Raw genomic sequence first — 21,228 nt, 5'->3', positions numbered from 1 at the left:
CTGGATTCTTAAACAGACTGATGCTTACAAATGGATATGCACAAAAGAAATGTTATTTGATGGAAAAATTAACCATACTAATACAGATTATAAAGCAGTCTCTGGGTTCTAGATACTTAAAAAAACATACATACCAATAGCCCAAGCGTAATCTATAATTGGAGATTCTGGGTCTGCAAAGCTCCAAGATCCATGAATTGACCCCCATTCATGTATATAAACAATATGGCCTAAGATATGTCCACCAGAGATGTCATTACTTGCTAATGTCACTTCCAGTACAGAGAGGTCATCTATTAATATTCCTGTTTTCTGATCAGCACTTCCAATAGTCAAATTTACATTATCCTCATTAGCTTTAATATAGTAAGTGTGTCTGTGCCAGGATACTTCTTCTCTAGAGCTATCTCCATGGTTATCTCTCCTATATGCCTTTGTATATATTAAGAATATTTCATTGTGGTCTCCAAGCTGTATGAATCCTTGTTTATTAGCTGCTGCTGAGTCCCAAATTGGTAAATGACTTGAAAAGAAAGAGACTTTATAAAGGGTTCCAGCAATTATATTTTCTAATCTCTGATGAACACTTCCTCTAATAAACAAGAATGAACGTCCATCTTTGGCCAAATTAACATCTGAAGATACGACTGCCAAGCACGCCAATGGTTCTGGTGACCATGACGATGGATAGTAAATATAACTTAACATGCAAATATCAGTTGAATTTACATCCTCCCACATAACTTCACTTCCACTTGTGTTTTCAAATGATGGATTACTGACAAGATTAACATCTGCATGTAGAAATTTTTCAGAAACAGGTTGAGTTATATCTATGACAACACCATCAGATATAGCTGTGTCTGATCTTAAACCAACATTATCAATGGCATATACCTTGCTGTAGATTTTATTCCCTGTAAATATTGAATAGCCATATATATCATAAAATGCAAGAAAGAGTAATAAAGAAAGTTTGATATAACTTCAATATAAGTTTTGTTAGTGGCCAGGATATTAGGTGCAAAGTTCACATAACATTTCTCTGTGACTTAGACATTAGTATGTTTACTTTGAATGTGTAATTTTTACAGAATGCTTGAGCAAATTCATGCTGTAAGCTTCATGAATAGAAAAATTTACTAACAGATATTTTTTATTGGCCAAAATGAGGTTTTAAATTACATGTCTTGGCAATTTTATATTGATTATGTTAGCTTAACCATTCAATTAGATCCCTAAACCAAAAGAAAACACTTCCAAGTCATTATACCTTGTGTAATACTAGATGATAAATTCCTTGATACTGATACATGTAGTCCAACATTTGTCCAGCCTATGACAGAGCATTCAGAAGGATCAACTGATGTTCCTACACACCATCTATACTCCTTTATACCGGAATCAGTGTCAATAAACCCATGCCATCTAGCTGATATAAAATCTGATGAGTTCTGGTATTCCAGGTCAGATCTTCCTAGAAATCAATAGAAATATTTACAATAAGAAGTTTTCAAGGTTGGAAGAAAGTCATGTGTAAACTTGAACAGTTATTACTATCAAGGGCACAAAAGAACCCAAGGATATGTTTGTGCAATTTTAATAATGGCAGTACTTTAATATTGCAAAAAAGACATCTTAAAATAGTTCAAAAACAAATTTAAAATCATGTACTACTAATATAGTTTTTTTTTTTTTAAACATTTACAGTAGTGACCACACACAAATAACAAGGAGACCATTACATATTCTTCATTGCTATATCTTCCATTACAATCATAGTTTGGTTCCTTTATGTGAATCAATACAATCTGATAACTCAGTAAAATATGTCAAACTTCATATCATTCTAAGTATAAGATCACTCTCAATACAAAAGACTATAAAAAGACAATTAATCTAATTTTTGAAGTGAAATATAGATCCAATATCAGTTGATATTGAACCTTGACCTTTATTCTTTTTTTAAGTCTGGTCCAGTTTCTTATGTGGGAAGCAAGCTACCTACATAGAGCTGAGGAAGAAAGAAGGAATGTGAAATTTTGTAGAATTTGTCTATAATAATTACCTATCCCATCATACACTATACCAGAGACAGGAGAGTGAACATCCACAATAAATCCATCAGAGGTCACAGTTGTATGAACTCCAGAGTAGGTATATGCTACAACATTTGTGAAGTACAAAACGCTGGGTACCAGACTTAATCGAGATATGTTGTAACCAGTGGCACTTCCTGATAATTCATCACTTCCAGCCCATATGTCATGACCTAAAATTATCTAAATTCTATTAGTTTGCAATACAAGCAACGTATTTTACTTCCTTTCAGGCATGATACAAACAAATTAGGAGCCTGTAATATAGCGGTTGTTGTTTTTTGCTGTATATCATATTTGTTTTTTGTTCATTCTTTTGTACAGAAATCATGACATTAGTTTTCTCGTTTCAATAGACGATTTTCATATTACCGACTTTTGACTCCAAATTATATAATTTTTCGACAGGTTACTTTTTCTGTGGTAGGACATCCTTGTACTCGGTCAAGTATGAGCAACCAAAATAAGTAAAATCAAACATATAGTCGGTGTAATTTGAGGGGAAATTTTTCTATTTTCCGATGAATTTGTTGTGTAAAGAAAATATAAAGCAGTTAATTTTCCCCAAAAATTGTATCGATTGAAAGCCTCATTTTACTTCTTTACGTTGCTCTTATTTGATCTGGTACCATGATGTCCTACCTCTGTACTATGTAACCAGTGGCGGATCCAGAAATTTTCATAAGTGGGGGCCCGCTCCAGTCATGCTTCAGTGATTCCCTATATAATCAACCAAATTTTTCCTAAAAAAGGGGGGGCCTGGGCCCCCCTCTAAATCTGCCTCTGGTAACCTGTCAAATAAATATAAACTTAGGAGTCAAAAGTCGGTAATATGAAAATGGTCTATTGTTTTACATTTGTCATTTTGGGGCCTTTTATAGCTGACTTTGTTGCTATCTTTCTCATTGTTGAAAGCAGTACAATGACCTATAGTTGTTAACTTCTGTGTCATTTGGTCTCTGGTGGAGAGTTGTCTCATTGGCAACCACACCACATCTTCTTATTTTTATATTTGATCAATGTTTTTACACTACAAAAAGAAGCATTTAATTATTTCACACAGAATGTTTATGAGCCTTGTTTGAAAATTTTTAAATTTTATTTAACATCCTCAATAAACATTGATACCAAATATTACAATGAATGAAATCTTTTAATCCCAACTTCATTGAAGAATATAAATCTGACATCCAGGATATGTACTCAAGAGTCACTTCCACTCCTTCATAAGCAAGTAAAATACATACATCCAAGGCATGTACTCAGATAAACTTCTACTACTTCATAGGTGAGTATACAACTTATCTCCACAATGTGTTCTCAGATAAACTTCTACTCATTTATGTGTGAGTATTATACTCACTTCCATGCTATTTACTCAGATAAACCCCCACTCCTTTATAGGAGAGTAAAGTACTTACCTCCAGGATATGTACTCAGATAAAAACCCACTCCTTCATAGGAGAGTAAAGTACTTACCTCCAGGGTACTTACTCAGATAAAAGCCCACTCCTTCATAGTGTCACAGAATAGAAGTTCCTTCATAATATAAGTTCCAAAAGGAAACAGTATTCTGGAATATTATTTCCAATGGAAAAAATATTACAGTAAATGTTCCTAACGGAATAAATGGTATAGAATATTTGTTCCAACAGGAACAGATATTATGACATTGTTTATAACAAAGTTTCCAGTGGAACTTCTGTTAGGCGGAACAAATATACGTTGACAATAGGAGAGTAAAGTACTTACCTCCAGGGTATGTACTCAGATAAAAACCCACTCCTTCATAGGAGAGTAAAGTACTTACCTCCAGGGTATGTACTCAGATAAATTTTGTACTTTTGAACCAAATCTTCTGCCTCTAAGAATTTGCCACTCCAATCAATAACCATGGGTCTTCCTGTCTGTATATAATCTTGATCTTTGGCATTGTTTCCTAGGGTCTTTTCTGTAACCTTAAAAGTATAAACATTTATGATAAACTGGTTGTTAAAGAAACTTTCCACCATGACAGGGAAAGTTTAGAAGTCTTTTCATAACTTAACAAGTTTAAAATGTTTCCACAAATACTTATATATACCCAAGGGTATCACTAGCCCAGTAATTATAATTGATATGCTCATAATTTTAAATTAAGGAATAGATTTCTTATTATAGATAAGCTGTATTTTCAGAATTTTGGGTCCTCAATGCTTTTCAACTTCATACTTATTTGGCCTACTTATGTTTTTAATTTGAGTGTCACTGATGAGTATTTGTAGACAAAACGCACGTCTGGTATACCAAATTTTAAGTCTGGTATCTATGATGAGTTTATTAATATTTATTTGTTTAGAGGTTGGGATAATCTGGACTATTCAATAAGTGAAAAATTATATGTTTTTCTATCTAGAAGTGAAGACTACCAGCCATTAACTTACAAAACACTTTTTTGGTTTTGTACTATTCTATAGTTTGTATTGTTCTTACTTACAACTTTACCACGGACAGATGTTACCGGTGGAGTTTGAGAGAATACAGTAATACCATCTGACATGAAGACAGCATAAGAGTCCACTGTGTACCAAACCCTCACATAGAAACTGTATGATGAATGTTCAACAAAATTCACACCTGAAAATAATTAACAATTTCAAATTACAACCCGTATGAAAATTTCAACAGGAGTTCAACTGGACTCCAGCTGGATTTGAGACGTATTCCAGTCTGACTTTGAAAAGTCCAGTCTGACATGAGCCGTACACGTACTTTTTCTTATACTTTGGTTATTTGCCAGCCGCACTTTTTGTAATGCTGACAAGAAAATAAACACGGCTGGACTTTTGAGGAAATTTATTCCTTTCTGTAGAATGATCAGCAGGATTTTTGTCTTAGAAAATTTTACATTCATTTATGACAGGAATTTAGACTTAGAAAATTTTCATCAGCCAAATCTACCCTTACAGAAATAAAAAGTTTGCCACAATAGATTTATTCTATGAAAGGAACAATTCTTTCAAAATATTAAACAGTTAAAAATGAAAGTTTGCAAGTAATAATAATAATGATAAAATATTTGTTTTCAATATACTTTTAGTTCAAACTATAAGATGTGATACTTTTCCTAGATTTTCAATTCCATTATGGAATATTTAACATAGACTGTTCATGGAAAGTTAAAATTTAATTTTGGTGACTTTTGATTGAATTAAATCCAAGTTAATATGTTTAATACAACAATAATTTAACATTTCTACTTTTTTCATAAAAAAAAAATACTAGCAACATCAGTGTTACAGGTTAAATTTATTCATTTTCTAGTATATTTATATTTTTAATTAGATGATTAGATGAATGCATAAAATTAATAATTTAATCATTCATTCTTTAACATCAATTAGAAACTTGAGCCATATAACAGTGATTTAATAGCAGTTAGTCTTGTAGAAATGTGCCATCTGTTTTCAATTAACCTCAGTCTGGACAGGTCACAGGAAGTATTATCTCCACAGTGATTGAGGCCATATGTAAGGAGAACACATTTCGAAATACATATTTCTGCAATTACTATCACTTTTATTAAAAATTTCATAATCAAACAAATTAATAATTGATTTTCTTTTTTTAATATATCACATATTCAAAATTAAGGCACATACAATTAGTCATAAAAAGAACATTTAAAACAACTCCTTAAACAACCTCATGTATTGCAATACAACACAATTTGAATTTGGAATAAACAGGAAGATGTGTCTTCTTTCTTGAACAAAATGAGAATTTTACATAATTTTGTGTAAAGCAAATGTTTGGAAGTAGTTCTTTTCACATTAAATAGAGAAGATGGATCCTTCTGACTGGCATCAATGACAATTTAGGAAGATTGCTGTTTGCATGTGTTTTGGATTGCATATTCTGGTAAGTACAATAAATTGAATTCCACCATTTTGGTGATATTATCTGATATGCTCTTTTTATTCAACATATTAATAGAATAATTACAATATTATAAATAGCTTAATTCTTATTTTTGAAGAGTAAAAAGAATAAAAAACCTACATCAAATATTTATATTCATGCAATAATTTTCATCATGTCTGTTATGTCACTGTCACTTCCTGTTTTGAATTGTTATGTAAAAAAAATGTATTGTTATATTTTTTTATTCCCTCTGTATTAAGGAATGGTTATTATTTGAGTTGTTTTGAAAGTTTTTTGATCTCTACACTTTAAGTGACTTTCAAAGCCAACTTCATTTTATTTTTAGCCACTTTAAAATTATTTAGGCTATTATAACCACAAATTTTTAGAAGTTGGCATTTAGCTTCTCAGTTCCCCATTTCTTGGTTTTTGCCAGTAAGACAGTACAAAAAAGAAAAAGAAATAACCAGTATAAATGCATAATGTCATCTGTTGTTTTTGTATTTTCAGATTATTATAGCAAGGGATGCATGATGCAAATTAAATCAGAAGAACCAACCATCTGAAGAAAACTGAGCAGTGGTGGATCCAGGGGGAGGGTTCCGGGGGTTGGACACCCCCCCCCCCCCCCCCCTTATCCTGAGTAAGGAACCCCCCTTTTGAAAATGGCAGGATTCGCCCCTGCTGAGATCATCTTTAAAAGTCAAACCCCACTTTTTGAAGTCCAGCTGGACTTTATAGAGTTCAGCTGGACTTTTTAAAGTTCAGCCGGACTTTGTAAAGTCCAGCTGAACTTTATAGAGTCCATATTTTTGCCACAAATGCCGGCTGGATTTTTTTTCAGACGTACTTTTATTAAAGTCCAGCTGGACTTTATGAACCGGACTCCTGCTAATTTAAATATTTCGAGCCGGTTTACGGCTAATTTCGCTGAAAGTCCAGCCGGGGTATCTATTATAAGCAATTCAAAGAAAAGACCAAATGAATATTATAAGTACGGTTCTCAGTACGGCTACAGTACGGCTACTGTCCGGCTGGAGTACGTGTCATGTTTTTCATACGGGAATGTACCTGAAATGAGGAAAATTCTTTTTGTGATAATTTAATTGCCAAAGTCTGCATACAAGCCTATAAAAAATATGTAATTCATTGGATATTTCAATTCCTGTTTCACCGGTACCCACCAAATTCACGAAAATTGGTGAATAATAATGAATCCACAGTGTATCTATTTTACTGAACAGCTGTAAATCTGTGAAAAGTCAGACAAATAAAACAAATCAAAAAGCTCATATAACTCATCAGTATACATCGTGCGCGATCTACACATGAAAAATCATATCAAGATCTGCATAAACAAAATTCTGCAAAACTGATATACATTGATTGTTTGTAATTTTGGAGGCATTTTGGAGGCATTAAAAGATATACATGGGTAAAAATTATATGTCCCTTAGTGCATTTCATACATTATATAACAATGATTAAGAATATTTTTAATATATGCTAGTTATATGGAATATTGTAGAAGGCATTCAGTAAGAAGGCAGTGATAAACATTGATTGTAATTTAAAGACAGACATGGGGAAAAATTGTATGTCCCTAACCAATACATGTGTTCAATAAATAATTAAAATGGATTTGGCTATTTTTCTATGTCCTTTTGATCATATAGCTCTTCAATGGTTTCTGTTCATATATATATATATATACAATCTTGCCTTTCAAATATTTGGCTTTGAGCGTTCCTGATGAAGGTAAATCCAGAAAAGCTCTTCAGACACATGAAATTAATAGCTTGTTTTCATTTTCTAACAGAACAAACCTCTATTGGTTATATATACTCCATCTGTAAACTGTCCTCCATCTTGCCAATTTTTTTGGTCTACTAGATTATATATACCAGTTGGAGTAGAAAATCCAGTATAACCAACACTCCATTCATACCTGTAAACATTTTCATAGTTGGTCTTAAGTAGGGCAAAAAATCTTATTTAACTGATCTTTAACAGTATCAAATGGTATAAGGCTGCAAGTTCTATTAGTCCAGCCCTGGCCTCAGTGACTTATTTTCAATTTTTAATTTTTTTTGTTGTCACTGAGTCCAGCTCGCCCTCCATTACCTTCAATGGTGCAAGCTCCCAGGTAGATTACCCGGGGACGATATAGACAATACCAGAGCGCTCAAGTACGAAAAATGTATAACAAATGGTAAAACTTGATAAAATAAACAAGTTACATACCTGAAATGCTTATACACTATATGGAAACTCATTTTAACAGGAGGAAATCCCTTGCAGTCGGAGCTGTGGGGATCTTGTTTACATCAGTAACGCTATATTACGGAACGTGACGTTTCTACGCTATAACATAGACGAAACGAAATTCAATGTATCGATAAAGTGGGTCTCATTGGGATCTAAGCGTGACCCGGGATTGCCGATTTTTTGTAAGCGTGACACGTGAAAGTCAAATTATTGTGCCGTGAAAACGGGAAATGAAGTCTAGCGGGACACGGGAAATTACAAAAAAATGAGAATTGCTTACGTACATAGTGTAAGCGGGATACGGGAATCTGACAAAACAGAAAGCGGGATCCGGGATCAGAACCCCCCAATGAGACCCCCGATAAAGATATTCAACGTTTAAACTCATTAAATCAACGATTTTGCACCTCAAACTTTTTAAACGTGGACTTTAGGGCACTGAATGCTGCTGGTAAATTATGACACTTTAAATTATGTATGTGTATACTTTCTGTTGTTCAGAAGAAGTTTACTGATTGTGTTTTTTTTTCTTCCAAGTGACAGAAACCAAATCAGTTTAAACGTTTTCACATATCATGGTTCCTTTCAATAAATGATGGGACAATATTAAAAAAATCTCTTCATCAATTTATCATCACACTTTTATTTTTTGAACCATTTTTCAACCCGAATTTCAACGAATAACCCCGAATTTTTATTTGGGGTTGCTGTACGGCTGATAGGCGGCTCTGTCGATTTCCTTGCGATTACTTATATATTAACCGCTCTTTCAAAAGCTTTTTGAATGTGAATTTATTGTTACTGGTGACAAAATGGAGAACAACTTTAATACTGACGATTTTCATCTTCTATCATTGTTTTGAAGCTCTCGTTGATATACAACTGAAATTCCGGCCTCGTTAAGTCTTGTTTTACTGAAGCAGCGAATGATAAGTCTGAAACTGTTTTTTTCACATAAAGTCTTTTATATCTTAATTAGTGTATTCAATTTAACATTGTAATTTAATGCAATCTAATAAATTTTTTTAACTTTCAAATTAACGATACACATACCTGCTATTAACCTTTGGGCCAAAATAAAGTATTTTGAATGGTGATTAATGTGAAACTAGACTTACGGACTAAGTCCAGTTTCCAAAATCGTATCATGGCAGGACCATCTCCGTTGAAATTCGGGTTGAAAAATTGTTAAAAGAATAAAAGTGTAATGATTTATTGATGAAGAGATTTCTTATTGTCCCGTCATTTACTGAAAATTTACGAAGATATGGACAATAGTCATGTGATTATATCAGATTCTAGTTTTTTAGTCCTAGAAGATATGGCCAACCACGAAAACATTCCTTTACCGGTGTGAATGTTTTTTTAATTTCCATCCATTTGTATATCATTCTATTTCTTTTATTCTAGTAATAGTGCATTGCAAGTGCATGGTGGACACTCTTTTGTATTATTCGAAAAAAAAAAGAAATTTACTGGACTGAAAGAATACGGATGGAATTAGGCAAAAAAGCACAATACAAGCACACGTTGAAACTCATTATCACACAGAAAAGAGTTTTTTTTTAGCATCGAATGAGAAAAAAAATGGTTGAACTTGATTATTTGGCAAAATAACTTTCCCTGTGTTCCAAGTGTAATCAGTCTCTGAAATTCATTGGTCTGTACAGAAGAAATCTGATATAGTTTCGGAAATATTTTAAAAATAAAGTTCTAGCTTTGTAATCGTATAAACGGGTCTCCACAGGACAGCAACATCGGAATGAGGAGAAAGTTAACAAAGGCTCAGAAATACATGTGCACTTGGTAAGGAAGAAATACAATTACATAATTCATGTCCTGTTACAGCCTGATTAAAGCCAGGGAGAGACAAAACGACTGAAAGACGATTAACAGAGTTGCCTTTTGGGGGGAGGGCATATTGCTCACATAGGCGTCGGGGAAAAGCTCGAGGGTTTTCATAGTCTTATAAGGAGTTTTTAGAGCAAGTAAACAAGTATGTATGTACGGCTGTTGTCTGCTCTTTGGTCGGGTTGTTGTCTCTTTGACCTATTCCCAATTTCCATTCTCAATTTTATGTATGTAAAAAATAGTGTTGGTGTTTCTTTGTGTGAATAAATGGAGATATGGGATATACAATAAGATAGCAACATGCAACTAATGATATCAAAACCACATGTATCTAGAAAATCGTGACTAATGCATTATGGACTAGTATCTTTGTACTTCTAATTTGTAGTTTTAGTAAACGTTGGTCCCCTGGATTGGAAAGATATATAAGTATATTTAGTATAGCAAGAATTAAATCTATCACGTTCACAACAATAGCCATATTTTAACTATCGTAGTAACATATTTCAGTTTCCTAGTACATATTTGTTTAAGTCGTTAAACTTCTTTTGTTTCTGGAGAAAACACAAACCATAATGAAATAAGGAGATGTGGTATAGTTGCCAACGAAACAACTTTCCACCAAAGACCAAATGACGTACATGTTTGTTTACTAACATTGCTTCATTTCAGATCTCCAAATCACCATTTCACTATACATGCTATAGCAATGAACTGCATATTCAATGATATTTGTATTGTCACCACATTCCTTATAAAATAGCACCATAACATATATATATATATATTGTTTTAACCGTGCCCGTTCGACAGTCAAATCCGTACTGGGTATAAATAGGTTTTAGACGGCTAATTTCTTAGGACTGCAGTCTTTTAAATTGTATACCTGCTTATACTAAAGTTGCTGCGCATATCGTCAGGTTTATATTTTGTAAATGACAGGTTGCTGGATTTGGCATTTTGATAATATAAAAAGGCACGCATAATACAGACTCCGGCTTACATCTCCTACATGTACAGTTTCAAACTGGCACTTTTGCGCAGAGTTTTTTACATATATATAGAGGGTGCATATGTAAGCGTAATTTCATTCCACCGTGTATTTATTCCGGGTACCTTTTTTCACTAGAGAATATTGGATGTAAATAGCTTGAAAGCATCGATCTTGATATCGTTGTTTTGTTTATATTGACCGGTTTATTGTTTACATACATTTATGGGTTGGAATTAGAATAATTTTCAAGGAACCAGTGTAATTGATCTGAATCAATCTATCCGGCGTTTTATGATATATAGATACTGACAAAGAAGACATGATTTTAAGTCGATTAAAACGCAAATGCACTGTAAAACTTCGGCAATGCAGTGTATGATTATTACAATTAGTGACAATTCAAATCATAAAGATTTTATGGATTTGCATAGAAAAATCATTTAAATCTAATTTGTAAATAAAACGTTATTGTGTTATCATGTGTTCAAATCAAAATAAGTACCCAAACACTTCATGAATGTATGGATCCGAAACACTCGTGTAATGAATCCCGGTTCAAAATAACTATTGCAATTAATCCTCGTACAAAATCACTAGTGTAATCATTCCTGGTTCAAAATCAATGTAATCATTCCTGGTTCAAAATCAGTGTAATCATTTCTGGTACAAAAGCACTAGTGTAATCATTCCTGGTTCAGAAACACTTGTGTGAACATTGAATTTCCTTCGATGAAAAACACGAGTTTACTTTGTCAATTTTATACATAAATCAACTATGCAAGTTTAAATTAGATCAAATACCCCCCAAAAATACCAAGCCCCATTTGTTATATATTTCCCCTTCAAAAAATTTGTCGTCAACGTTTACATTGACTGACGTTTTCTTATGAAAATTACAAGAACAAAAATGGTGACCTAAGTTTTTATTGCATACAATGACATATGCTAATGTAACTCGATTCAAAATACAAGTGTGCCAAAAAAATTTAAATATCAGGATCGAGATATGCCATTCGGTGTCGTGTTACCGTAACGAGTTTTAAGCGTTGAAAATCTTTATCGATACATTGAATTCGTTTCGTCTACGTTATAGCGTAGAAACGTCACGTTCTGTAATATAGCGTTACTGATGTAAACAAGATCTCCACAGCTCCGACTGCAAGGGATTTCCTCCTGTTAAAATGAGTTTCCATATAGTGTATAAGCATTTCAGGTATGTAACTTGTTTATTTTATCAAGTTTTACCATTTGTTATACATTTTTCGTACTTGAGCGCTCTGGTATTGTCTATATCGTCCCCGGGTAATCTACCCGGGAGCTTGCACCATTGAAGGAAGTGGATGTCGAGCTGGACTCAGTGACAACAAAAAAAAATAAAAATTGAAAATAAGTCACTGAGGCCAGGGCTGGACTACAAGTTCTATATATATATATCTGAATTACTGTTGGATAATTTTGTTAAGATCTAAAGGCATGTCAAGGTAACTCCTTGTAATTCTAATTAGTATAATACAGTAGTATCTATAGTACTGTAAGTTCAGAAATTAATGCAAACATTTCATTAATGCAAATAATGCAACAGGGTCAATTTCGCAATCATAAGAACTCGCATTCTGATATCAGATACTTATAATTGTATGCAGATTTTCCTGAAATCTTGAAGTTTTGTCCTTTCTTCAAAAAGCGTAATAATAAATGCACACAATTATTTCTGAACTTACAGTAACTCAGAAACTGATTAAATCTTGAAAACTTAAAACAAACACTGGACTGTGAAACTCAGGTAACAGTATAGTGATATTTCTATAAAAAATATTAATATCATCATCATTTTCCTTATATAGTTCAGTCCACCATTTGGCATATATTATAGAACTGATGTGTGGTGTAGACAAAACATTATTTACCGTGCAGTTAAAACCAGAATGAACAATTAACACAATTCTTAATTAAATGTGTCTACTGGAGGACTATTTGAACAAAGGAAGAAGACAGAATTGATCCCTATGTATTGTATGGTTACTTTCTCACCACAGAGGAGCCAGTCCTTGTGACTGTGATATCATCCATTGTCCTCTTAGAACATTTGCTGATGAAGTAAAGGACAAGTCAGTGGAAGAGTATCCATTTGAATCCATGACAAGCAGAATACTGTTTGAATTATCTAAAAATATATCAAAAACTCCTTTTAAATAACTACTATTAAATTCTTTGCAGACATGAAAATAAAAACATAGATATAAATTCCACTCCTGCATAAGTGATATATGATATTCCTTCAATCTATGAGAAATAAAATAAAAATGTTTATAAGTGCCAGGCTAGTCAACTTTTTTAAGAATATTTAAAAAATTATCAAAAGTGGAGAAATATCATATTTCATGAGATGCAGTGGTGGAAACTGTTTCTCTAATGATTATAAAACAGCTGGTAGACAAACTTCAATGTTCTTTTTAAATAATCTGTAAACAATTGCAAACCAACAAATAGGAATCATTTTGTCTGATAAACAGCACAAAACATTTTTTTTCGGTTTTGGTTCTTATACATCTTTGGCTTTCAAATATTTGGCTTTGGGTGTTGCTGGTGAAGGTTTATCCATAAAGCGCTTTGGACGCATACAATTTATAAAGTGTTATTTTAATTTTTTCTGAAATTTTGGATACTTTTGGCAGCCATTATAATCATTGAATGGTGATCTCTACTTGTCTTTTGTTGGTATTTTTTTGTTGTTTTTTTTCAGCAGTATTGATATTCACCTCATACTGTGGATTCATTTATTTTAGTGGGTATCAATTTTCGTGGATTTCTGAAAACTTGCATATTCGTGGTTATTTGATTTCGTGGTTTTGCCAATATCTGTATACTAAGCCTATTGAAAATACGTTATTCATTGAACATTTGAATTCGTGGTTCACCTGTACCCATGAAACCCAGGAAAATTGGTATCCAACGAATAATAATGAATCCACAGTACTTCATATTATAATTATATATAAGTTTACATACTTGTAGTTATGTCTGTACAAGATTTTAAACTAGGTGAAGTTGGACATTTCTGGTCCTGCGGAGCACAAACACAATGACCTTCACATGACATTGAGTCACAACGTCTGATCAACTCTAGTGCTCCTCCTGGCACTCTTCTGAAGGCAGAGTAAATAAGATCACTTCTTAAACCAACCTACAAGAAGATGCAGCTTAAATAAGTTTGATGTTCACAGACAAATAAGCATACTTTGTAACTTTTATATTTTTGTTGGATATACATATATATCAATGTGTTTAATCAGGTCAACAAAACAAAAAGCTAACCCAATGGTTTGCACAATATATCCCCACTTGTTTTTATACATTGACAAAACTTTTACTGCTCATATGGTTTGATTAAAATTAAAAGTACTGCCAAACATGTAATAATTGCCACATAGATATGAAAAAATTTTACATGATACATCTCAAAATCATAAACTTACAGATGAAAGGGGGTCTCATTGGGGGGGGGGGGGGGGGGGGGTCCTGATCCCAGATCCCTCTTATTGTTTTGTCAGATTCGCGTATCCCGGTTATCATTGTAATAATAACGCTTGTAATTTCACATGTCCCTCCCGACCTCGTTTCCCCTTTTCACGCACAATTATTCGAATTTCAGGTGTCACACTTACTAAAAATCTGCCAATCCTGCGTCACACTTAGACCCCAACGAGACCCACATCAAATACCAAATCATTCATTCAAGTAGTAAATATACATTATATCAAAGCTTTTAAATCAGCCTGTCACCTTGCGACTTTATTGCAAATGAGAAATGTCGCCTTTAAAACTTGATGCAAAACTGCAGATTCAAGCCATTGTACCTTGAAACTAAATAGTTTTATCCTCTCATCAAGGACATGCTCTGCAGCAAGTTTTTCTACCCCCTTTAATATCAAACATCCCCACTTTTTTTTACCCCTATATCCCACAACCCCCTCTATGGTATATATACTTGCCTATTATTGAAGAATGTATGTAGACCATCAGATGTCTTTTGTGTTGTGGGGTTGCTGTCTCACTGACATCTTATTCATATATATTTGACACAAGTTGACAATAAATTATGCAGACCTGCCAACTATCCCTATTTATGGGGGATATCCCCCATGAGCGGTGCTGACCTGAATTTTGAAATTCTTTGTAATATAAACTGAAGACCTCAAAACAGGTATTTAAATGAGTTAAAAGGGTATTTAAGCACATATATACTCATTCAAACAATATAGAAGTAGAATAAATAAGAACACATTTGATAATAAAAGAGGAGCATTAGGTCCTCTTGCGCTTAAAATCCCCCATGGAGATTTTGAAAAGTTGGCAGGTATAATTATGTATATGACACAACACTAAGCATGCATAGTTTTACACATTTAACTCCATCATCAGATGTATCCATTTATGTATGATACTGCACAGTTCTTAGTTTGACGATCTACATATTATACAGTACTGTTCATTTAAATACTTACACCATTTACAGCCCAAATAGTAACATAGAGAATATCGTAGTTGATCAGGCCTTTAGTTTGAACTTTGAAAAGTTGAACTTTGCCTTCATCTCCATTATCCTCATTAGCAGTGGAATGTGAATACTTAGCATCTGGTTTCTGTTATAAAAAGTACAAATGAATACAGTTAGATGGAACATTTTCCCACTCTTTCATATCTTAACCTTAATATCAAAATGTTATACTAATCTTATAATTTTTAATTTGAAAATTAAACTTCAATTGACGACAATATTTTTTATCCACCAAAAATACCCATATAGAGTGAATTATATTAACACTTAAGGTGGTATGGGAGTATAAATTAAAAATGATAGAATTTGTTCATACTTTGCCAAAACGTAGTATATGTTATGATATGTTCAAAAATATAATAAAAAATGATAGGTCACCGAGCTTTTTCTCAAGCTACATTTTGTATGGATTATACAGGAAAAAATATATTTAAGGATGTTAGCTCCTCTTGTTTTTGAATTTTTGTCAGATATTCAGAATTCTCTGGTTTTATCCATGTATTGCCATTGAAAATTTTTGCCCGCAAACCCCTACTTTTCTTTTCATAATTTTATCACATATATTTTTAAAAAGCCATATTTGACAATCTTATAAAATCCTTGCTATTTTTCAGTGTTTGAAAGAAAAAAGTTGCCAATGATAAATGGATAAAAATCTAGAGAGAATCAATTCTGCCAAATTAAGTATCAATTTATAACAGTCTTTTAAAAAGCTTGTTATTTTGAAAAAGAGTAGCGAACATCCTTAAGTGAATAAAAGCTAAACTAAATGTCTTTTTGATAGAATTTTTTCCTGCTAAAATATCAAATAGCAAAATCTCATGTAGATTCCTTTAGAAAATGTACTATTCCAGAGTTACCTCCCCTTAATACGCCAATTTTTAAAAAAACATTGGAAATACAAGCAAAAATAATCTACGTTTGTAAAAATATTAATAATTATAAGTTAAAATCTTATAAATTTGTTATTTAAAATGAAATTCACATTAGTTAATTGCATTCCTCATCAAATTCTGCTGACTCGATTGAAAATCTGGACCTTAGGTGCTCTGCTATTTTACAATCAAAGATGACGAAAGACACCCATTCTTAGGTCCGAGTACACAGTTATTTCGTAGTGCATTTCTTTTAGACAATAAATGGAAATTAAAAAAATCCCACCTGCGCTTTCTCAATAATATTTTTACAGTGTGTTGTACTACTTTTGGGACAAATTATATCAAAATTATAGAAAACTTCATCGGCTCTAACTCAAAATATGGACAATTTCATGCTAAGGGGGTCTTCAAATCTTTTGACAGCTTCCGATGTGCTAATTTTTAACATTTTTCAGCTGGACCAAATCACTACTTTACTTTAAAATTCATGACCCAAATTTTTTTACAGTGTCATTTCACCCCCCTACTTACTATTTGAGTCATAAAACATGGAGAAATAAATTCGGAAGGGGTATAAAAAAAATCGACAAGTAACACACTGTCCACACTAGGGACTATATTCGTGGACAACGAAAATCAAAGGACGATAACTGTGTACCCGGACCTAATAGGGTAGAAAAAGTTGACCAATCTTAATGAAACTTGGTATGACTAAAGCTTATAAAATTATAAGACTGCTTACAAAGTTTCATGGCAATAGGATATATATTATAGACAATATGACTAATTCTATATTGAACTTTGAGTGTTAAATTTAGACGTTAAAATTGAAAATTTTCAACTATCAACAATTGAGGCTTAAAAAATTAAAATATTGCAAAAAAATACTTTTGAAATGCCTTAATATATAATATAATATGTATTAAAAGCAATAGAGTACTCATTTGATTCATCAGACTTATCATAATTATTAAAAAGTCAAATTTATATGAGCCTGTGGCTAAAAATGGAGGTTTTCCAATGAAGGGGGGCCTTACATGAAGATGTAATATTTTCCAGCAATTTTAAATTTGTAAAGCTTTTTGGTTATAAATAATCCTTACATATGTATTTAATGTACTTTAAATGGAAAGAAAACTTACAAATAACATATCACATTAGCTTAAAAGGGTCTTAGGCCAAGTAAGACTGAAAATAATTTAGGGTAAATTTAGGCCGTATCACATATTTACATTTAAAAATGCATATTGAAGCTATATGAAATAAAATTTTGTGTCTTTTCTATCATTTCTATACTCAGGTGACATGATACAATAAATCTGAGCACAAAAAGACTCTTGCATTCAACTTTTTTTGCAGACAGTATGGTCTGATACAAAGATTTTTCACTTTTTAGTGAAAAACATGCATGCAATTTTAGTCTCAACAGGCTTATATTTGAACCACTTGCTATCCTACAGAAGAAAAGAAAGGTATTATGTGACATAAAACAGGTACAAAAGACACTGTTAAGTGCTTTTTATACAAATTTAGTGAGGTCTTTATAATGGACTTCAACTTTTATGTTCCAAGCTCCTCACATTTAACTTGATCCAAACAGGGCGTTAGACGATGATCATATATACAACACATTTTGCGCATATTGTCTGAGATAATCTTCTTTTCTGTAGATTCAGAGTTCACAAATGAGTAATACAACTGGATTGAAACATAGAAACACAAATATTGACACATAAAAACCTGTCAGATAGAAAGTCAGAATGCCACTTATGCATCAAAATTGAAAAAGCTATGAAATGCTTATTTTGACCATAAAATGCCAAAATTGGTAATTTTTGCAGAAATTCTATCAAATAAAAGTTTAAATCCTTTAGTTTTATGCTATTTGATAAATTGACACCATCAAATCATTCAGGGAAGTTGCCAAAGTACAGATTCTATATTTCCTGATTTCACCTCTTAGGTCCGAGTACACAGTTATTTCGTAGTGCATTTCTTTTAGACAATAAATGGAAATTAAAAAAATCCCACCTGCGCTTTCTCAATAATATTTTTACAGTGTGTTGTACTACTTTTGGGACAAATTATATCAAAATTATAGAAAACTTCATCGGCTCTAACTCAAAATATGGACAATTTCATGCTAAGGGGGTCTTCAAATCTTTTGACAGCTTCCGATGTGCTAATTTTTAACATTTTTCAGCTGGACCAAATCACTACTTTACTTTAAAATTCATGACCCAAATTTTTTTACAGTGTCATTTCACCCCCCTACTTACTATTTGAGTCATAAAACATGGAGAAATAAATTCGGAAGGGGTATAAAAAAAATCGACAAGTAACACACTGTCCACACTAGGGACTATATTCGTGGACAACGAAAATCAAAGGACGATAACTGTGTACCCGGACCATACTACCTTAACCTGTAATCTTACATAATACACAAACTGTAAAAGTGCTACCTTATGTCAGTTGTGAAAATTATACTGAAATTAATTATTCAAACTAATCTGTGTATTATCATTGATCATACTAACTCTAATGTTGAAAAAAAATATAACTACAAGTTTACCATACATTTATCTAATTTTGATTATGCTCGGGATATGTTGCATTCATTCTTAAATTATCTCCCCTCTATAAAATAAGTTTTAAATTAGCTCTTTCTAACTTGGTTATTATGTCAAAGTATCAAAGACCTTTTTCCTCCAAATAGGCAAAGGATCAAATACCTTTTCCTCAAAATACATCAAATTTTCTCATCAGAAATTCCCAAAATAAAATCATAAAATCCCCAAAGGAGTAAAGCCAGGTACCCCAATAAACAGCCCAGTTAAAAGGTGTTTTTTTTTAACTTGATTCAAGTAAATCTAACTTTTGTATGTATTGCTAAATGTATGATATTTGAAAGTATAACAAGAAAAATATGTATATCTGCTTCATATTTATAAATATATTAGTTAGAAATAGGAATAGATTTCATTTTTGTCCATATTTCTTGAAATTTGCCATGTTTTTCTACATTTTTTCAAGATTTGATAAGTGGCGCCACCCCCCACCCATTAAAATGTTTGTGGAAAAGTAACGAATATGATATATAAAGAATATTTAAGCAATAATATTTGTGGGTGAAGGGTGGCGCCACTGTTGATTTTTCAGAAAACTGTCATAAATTTTACAAAATTCAGCAAAAAATTAGGTTTTTACAACATTCGCCTACAATATGAAGTCACAAATACTTCACTAATAACGCAATTGGTAAAAGTATATTTTAACTGAAACAATTGGACATTTTAACATAAATTTATCAAATTTTCACCACTATTTTAGCAGTGAAAAAAAATCAGATTTTTAGGACCAAAATTATGAGTTAGTGAACTAACTACTTTAATAACATTCTCAAGCATACTTTCACTTGATAGTTTGATACAGTATATGTTTCAACAGACAGTTAAGTAATACCTTGCCAACATCAGTAGCCATATAAGATGATCCAACAGTAACTTTGTAATGGTTTATACTAGAATGTGCATCACTAAAACCCAGCCATGCTAAAAATAGAGTTGAATATGTCCATGTCATCCATCCATCAGAATGTCTAGATAGGTCAGAATTGACAGCATGGTCTGTATTTATAGCAAACATTCCTGCACAGTAAACAAATGACTTGGTTTAATAAGGTTAAATTATTTGTCCTATACCAAAACTGGGAAGTTAACATCTCATTATTATTTATACTTATCAAGGTACCATTTTTCAGAATTCTTTATTGTAAAGTAGGTACCGGTAATTAAATTTAGTGGATTGCAATGATTGTGATGCATTTTTAATTTTCTATTCACAAATCAATGGGAAAGTTTCAACATATCAGTCATTTTATGCACAGCAATCCTTATATTTCTCTTAATTTTTAAAAGCATTCATTTAAATCAATTTTTTTTTATATTTACTACTTTTTTCATTCACTTCTACCCAAATACTAAAACTAAAATTTTTCATCAGAAATGGATTTCTCTGGATTTTAAGGGTTTTTCCACCTTCATGAATACATTTTCATAAAAAGAAAGGATTAGCTCAATTTAAAACAGGGAGAGAGAGGATGTCAATATACTGAAGAAGTGAAAGCAAGAATAAAATCTTGGGTATTTGTCAAATACAAGTCTAACCTCTGGATGGTGGCGAGCTGTCTACGAACATCCCTGGAGATGTACTGGTAATACAGATCTCTGCTCCATTACAGGAGATTAATGTTACATAGTATGTCACACCATCATGTAGGTCTAGTCCTGTTATAACATACCACCTAGCTATTCCATTTACCTGCAATGAAAATTCCCGTATGAAAAACATGACACGTACTCCAGCCGGACAGTAGCCGTACTGTAGCCGTACTGAGAACCGTACTTATAATATTCATTTGGTCTTTTCTTTGAATTGCTTATAATAGATACCCCGGCTGGACTTTCAGCGAAATTAGCCGTAAACCGGCTCGAAATATTTAAATTAGCAGGAGTCCGGTTCATAAAGTCCAGCTGGACTTTAATAAAAGTACGTCTGAAAAAAAATCCAGCCGGCATTTGTGGCAAAAATATGGACTCTATAAAGTTCAGCTGGACTTTACAAAGTCCGGCTGAACTTTAAAAAGTCCAGCTGAACTCTATAAAGTCCAGCTGG

General features: G+C 32.5%; 1 protein-coding gene across 1 annotated transcript in view; it reads right to left on the bottom strand.

Moving 5' to 3' along the window:
• Positions 1 to 21,228, bottom strand: part of LOC127706632 (uncharacterized) — a 116,701-nt gene that overhangs the window by 14,583 nt on the left and 80,890 nt on the right. Inside the window, exons 39-49 of the mRNA XM_052211288.1 lie at positions 20,721 to 20,874; positions 20,017 to 20,201; positions 15,621 to 15,758; positions 14,125 to 14,299; positions 13,147 to 13,279; positions 7,829 to 7,950; positions 4,576 to 4,715; positions 3,910 to 4,057; positions 2,069 to 2,272; positions 1,274 to 1,477; positions 135 to 917 (exon numbers count right to left, since the gene is read on the bottom strand). Of these exons, the coding sequence (XP_052067248.1) occupies positions 135 to 917; positions 1,274 to 1,477; positions 2,069 to 2,272; positions 3,910 to 4,057; positions 4,576 to 4,715; positions 7,829 to 7,950; positions 13,147 to 13,279; positions 14,125 to 14,299; positions 15,621 to 15,758; positions 20,017 to 20,201; positions 20,721 to 20,874 (2,386 nt within the window). The remainder of the gene's footprint in view (positions 1 to 134; positions 918 to 1,273; positions 1,478 to 2,068; positions 2,273 to 3,909; positions 4,058 to 4,575; positions 4,716 to 7,828; positions 7,951 to 13,146; positions 13,280 to 14,124; positions 14,300 to 15,620; positions 15,759 to 20,016; positions 20,202 to 20,720; positions 20,875 to 21,228) is intronic.

Source organism: Mytilus californianus, unplaced genomic scaffold (assembly GCF_021869535.1).
Source record: "Mytilus californianus isolate M0D057914Y unplaced genomic scaffold, xbMytCali1.0.p SCAF_6, whole genome shotgun sequence".
Classification (NCBI taxonomy): Eukaryota; Metazoa; Mollusca; class Bivalvia; order Mytilida; family Mytilidae; genus Mytilus; species Mytilus californianus.
This window is presented reverse-complemented; position numbering and strand designations above follow the sequence as displayed.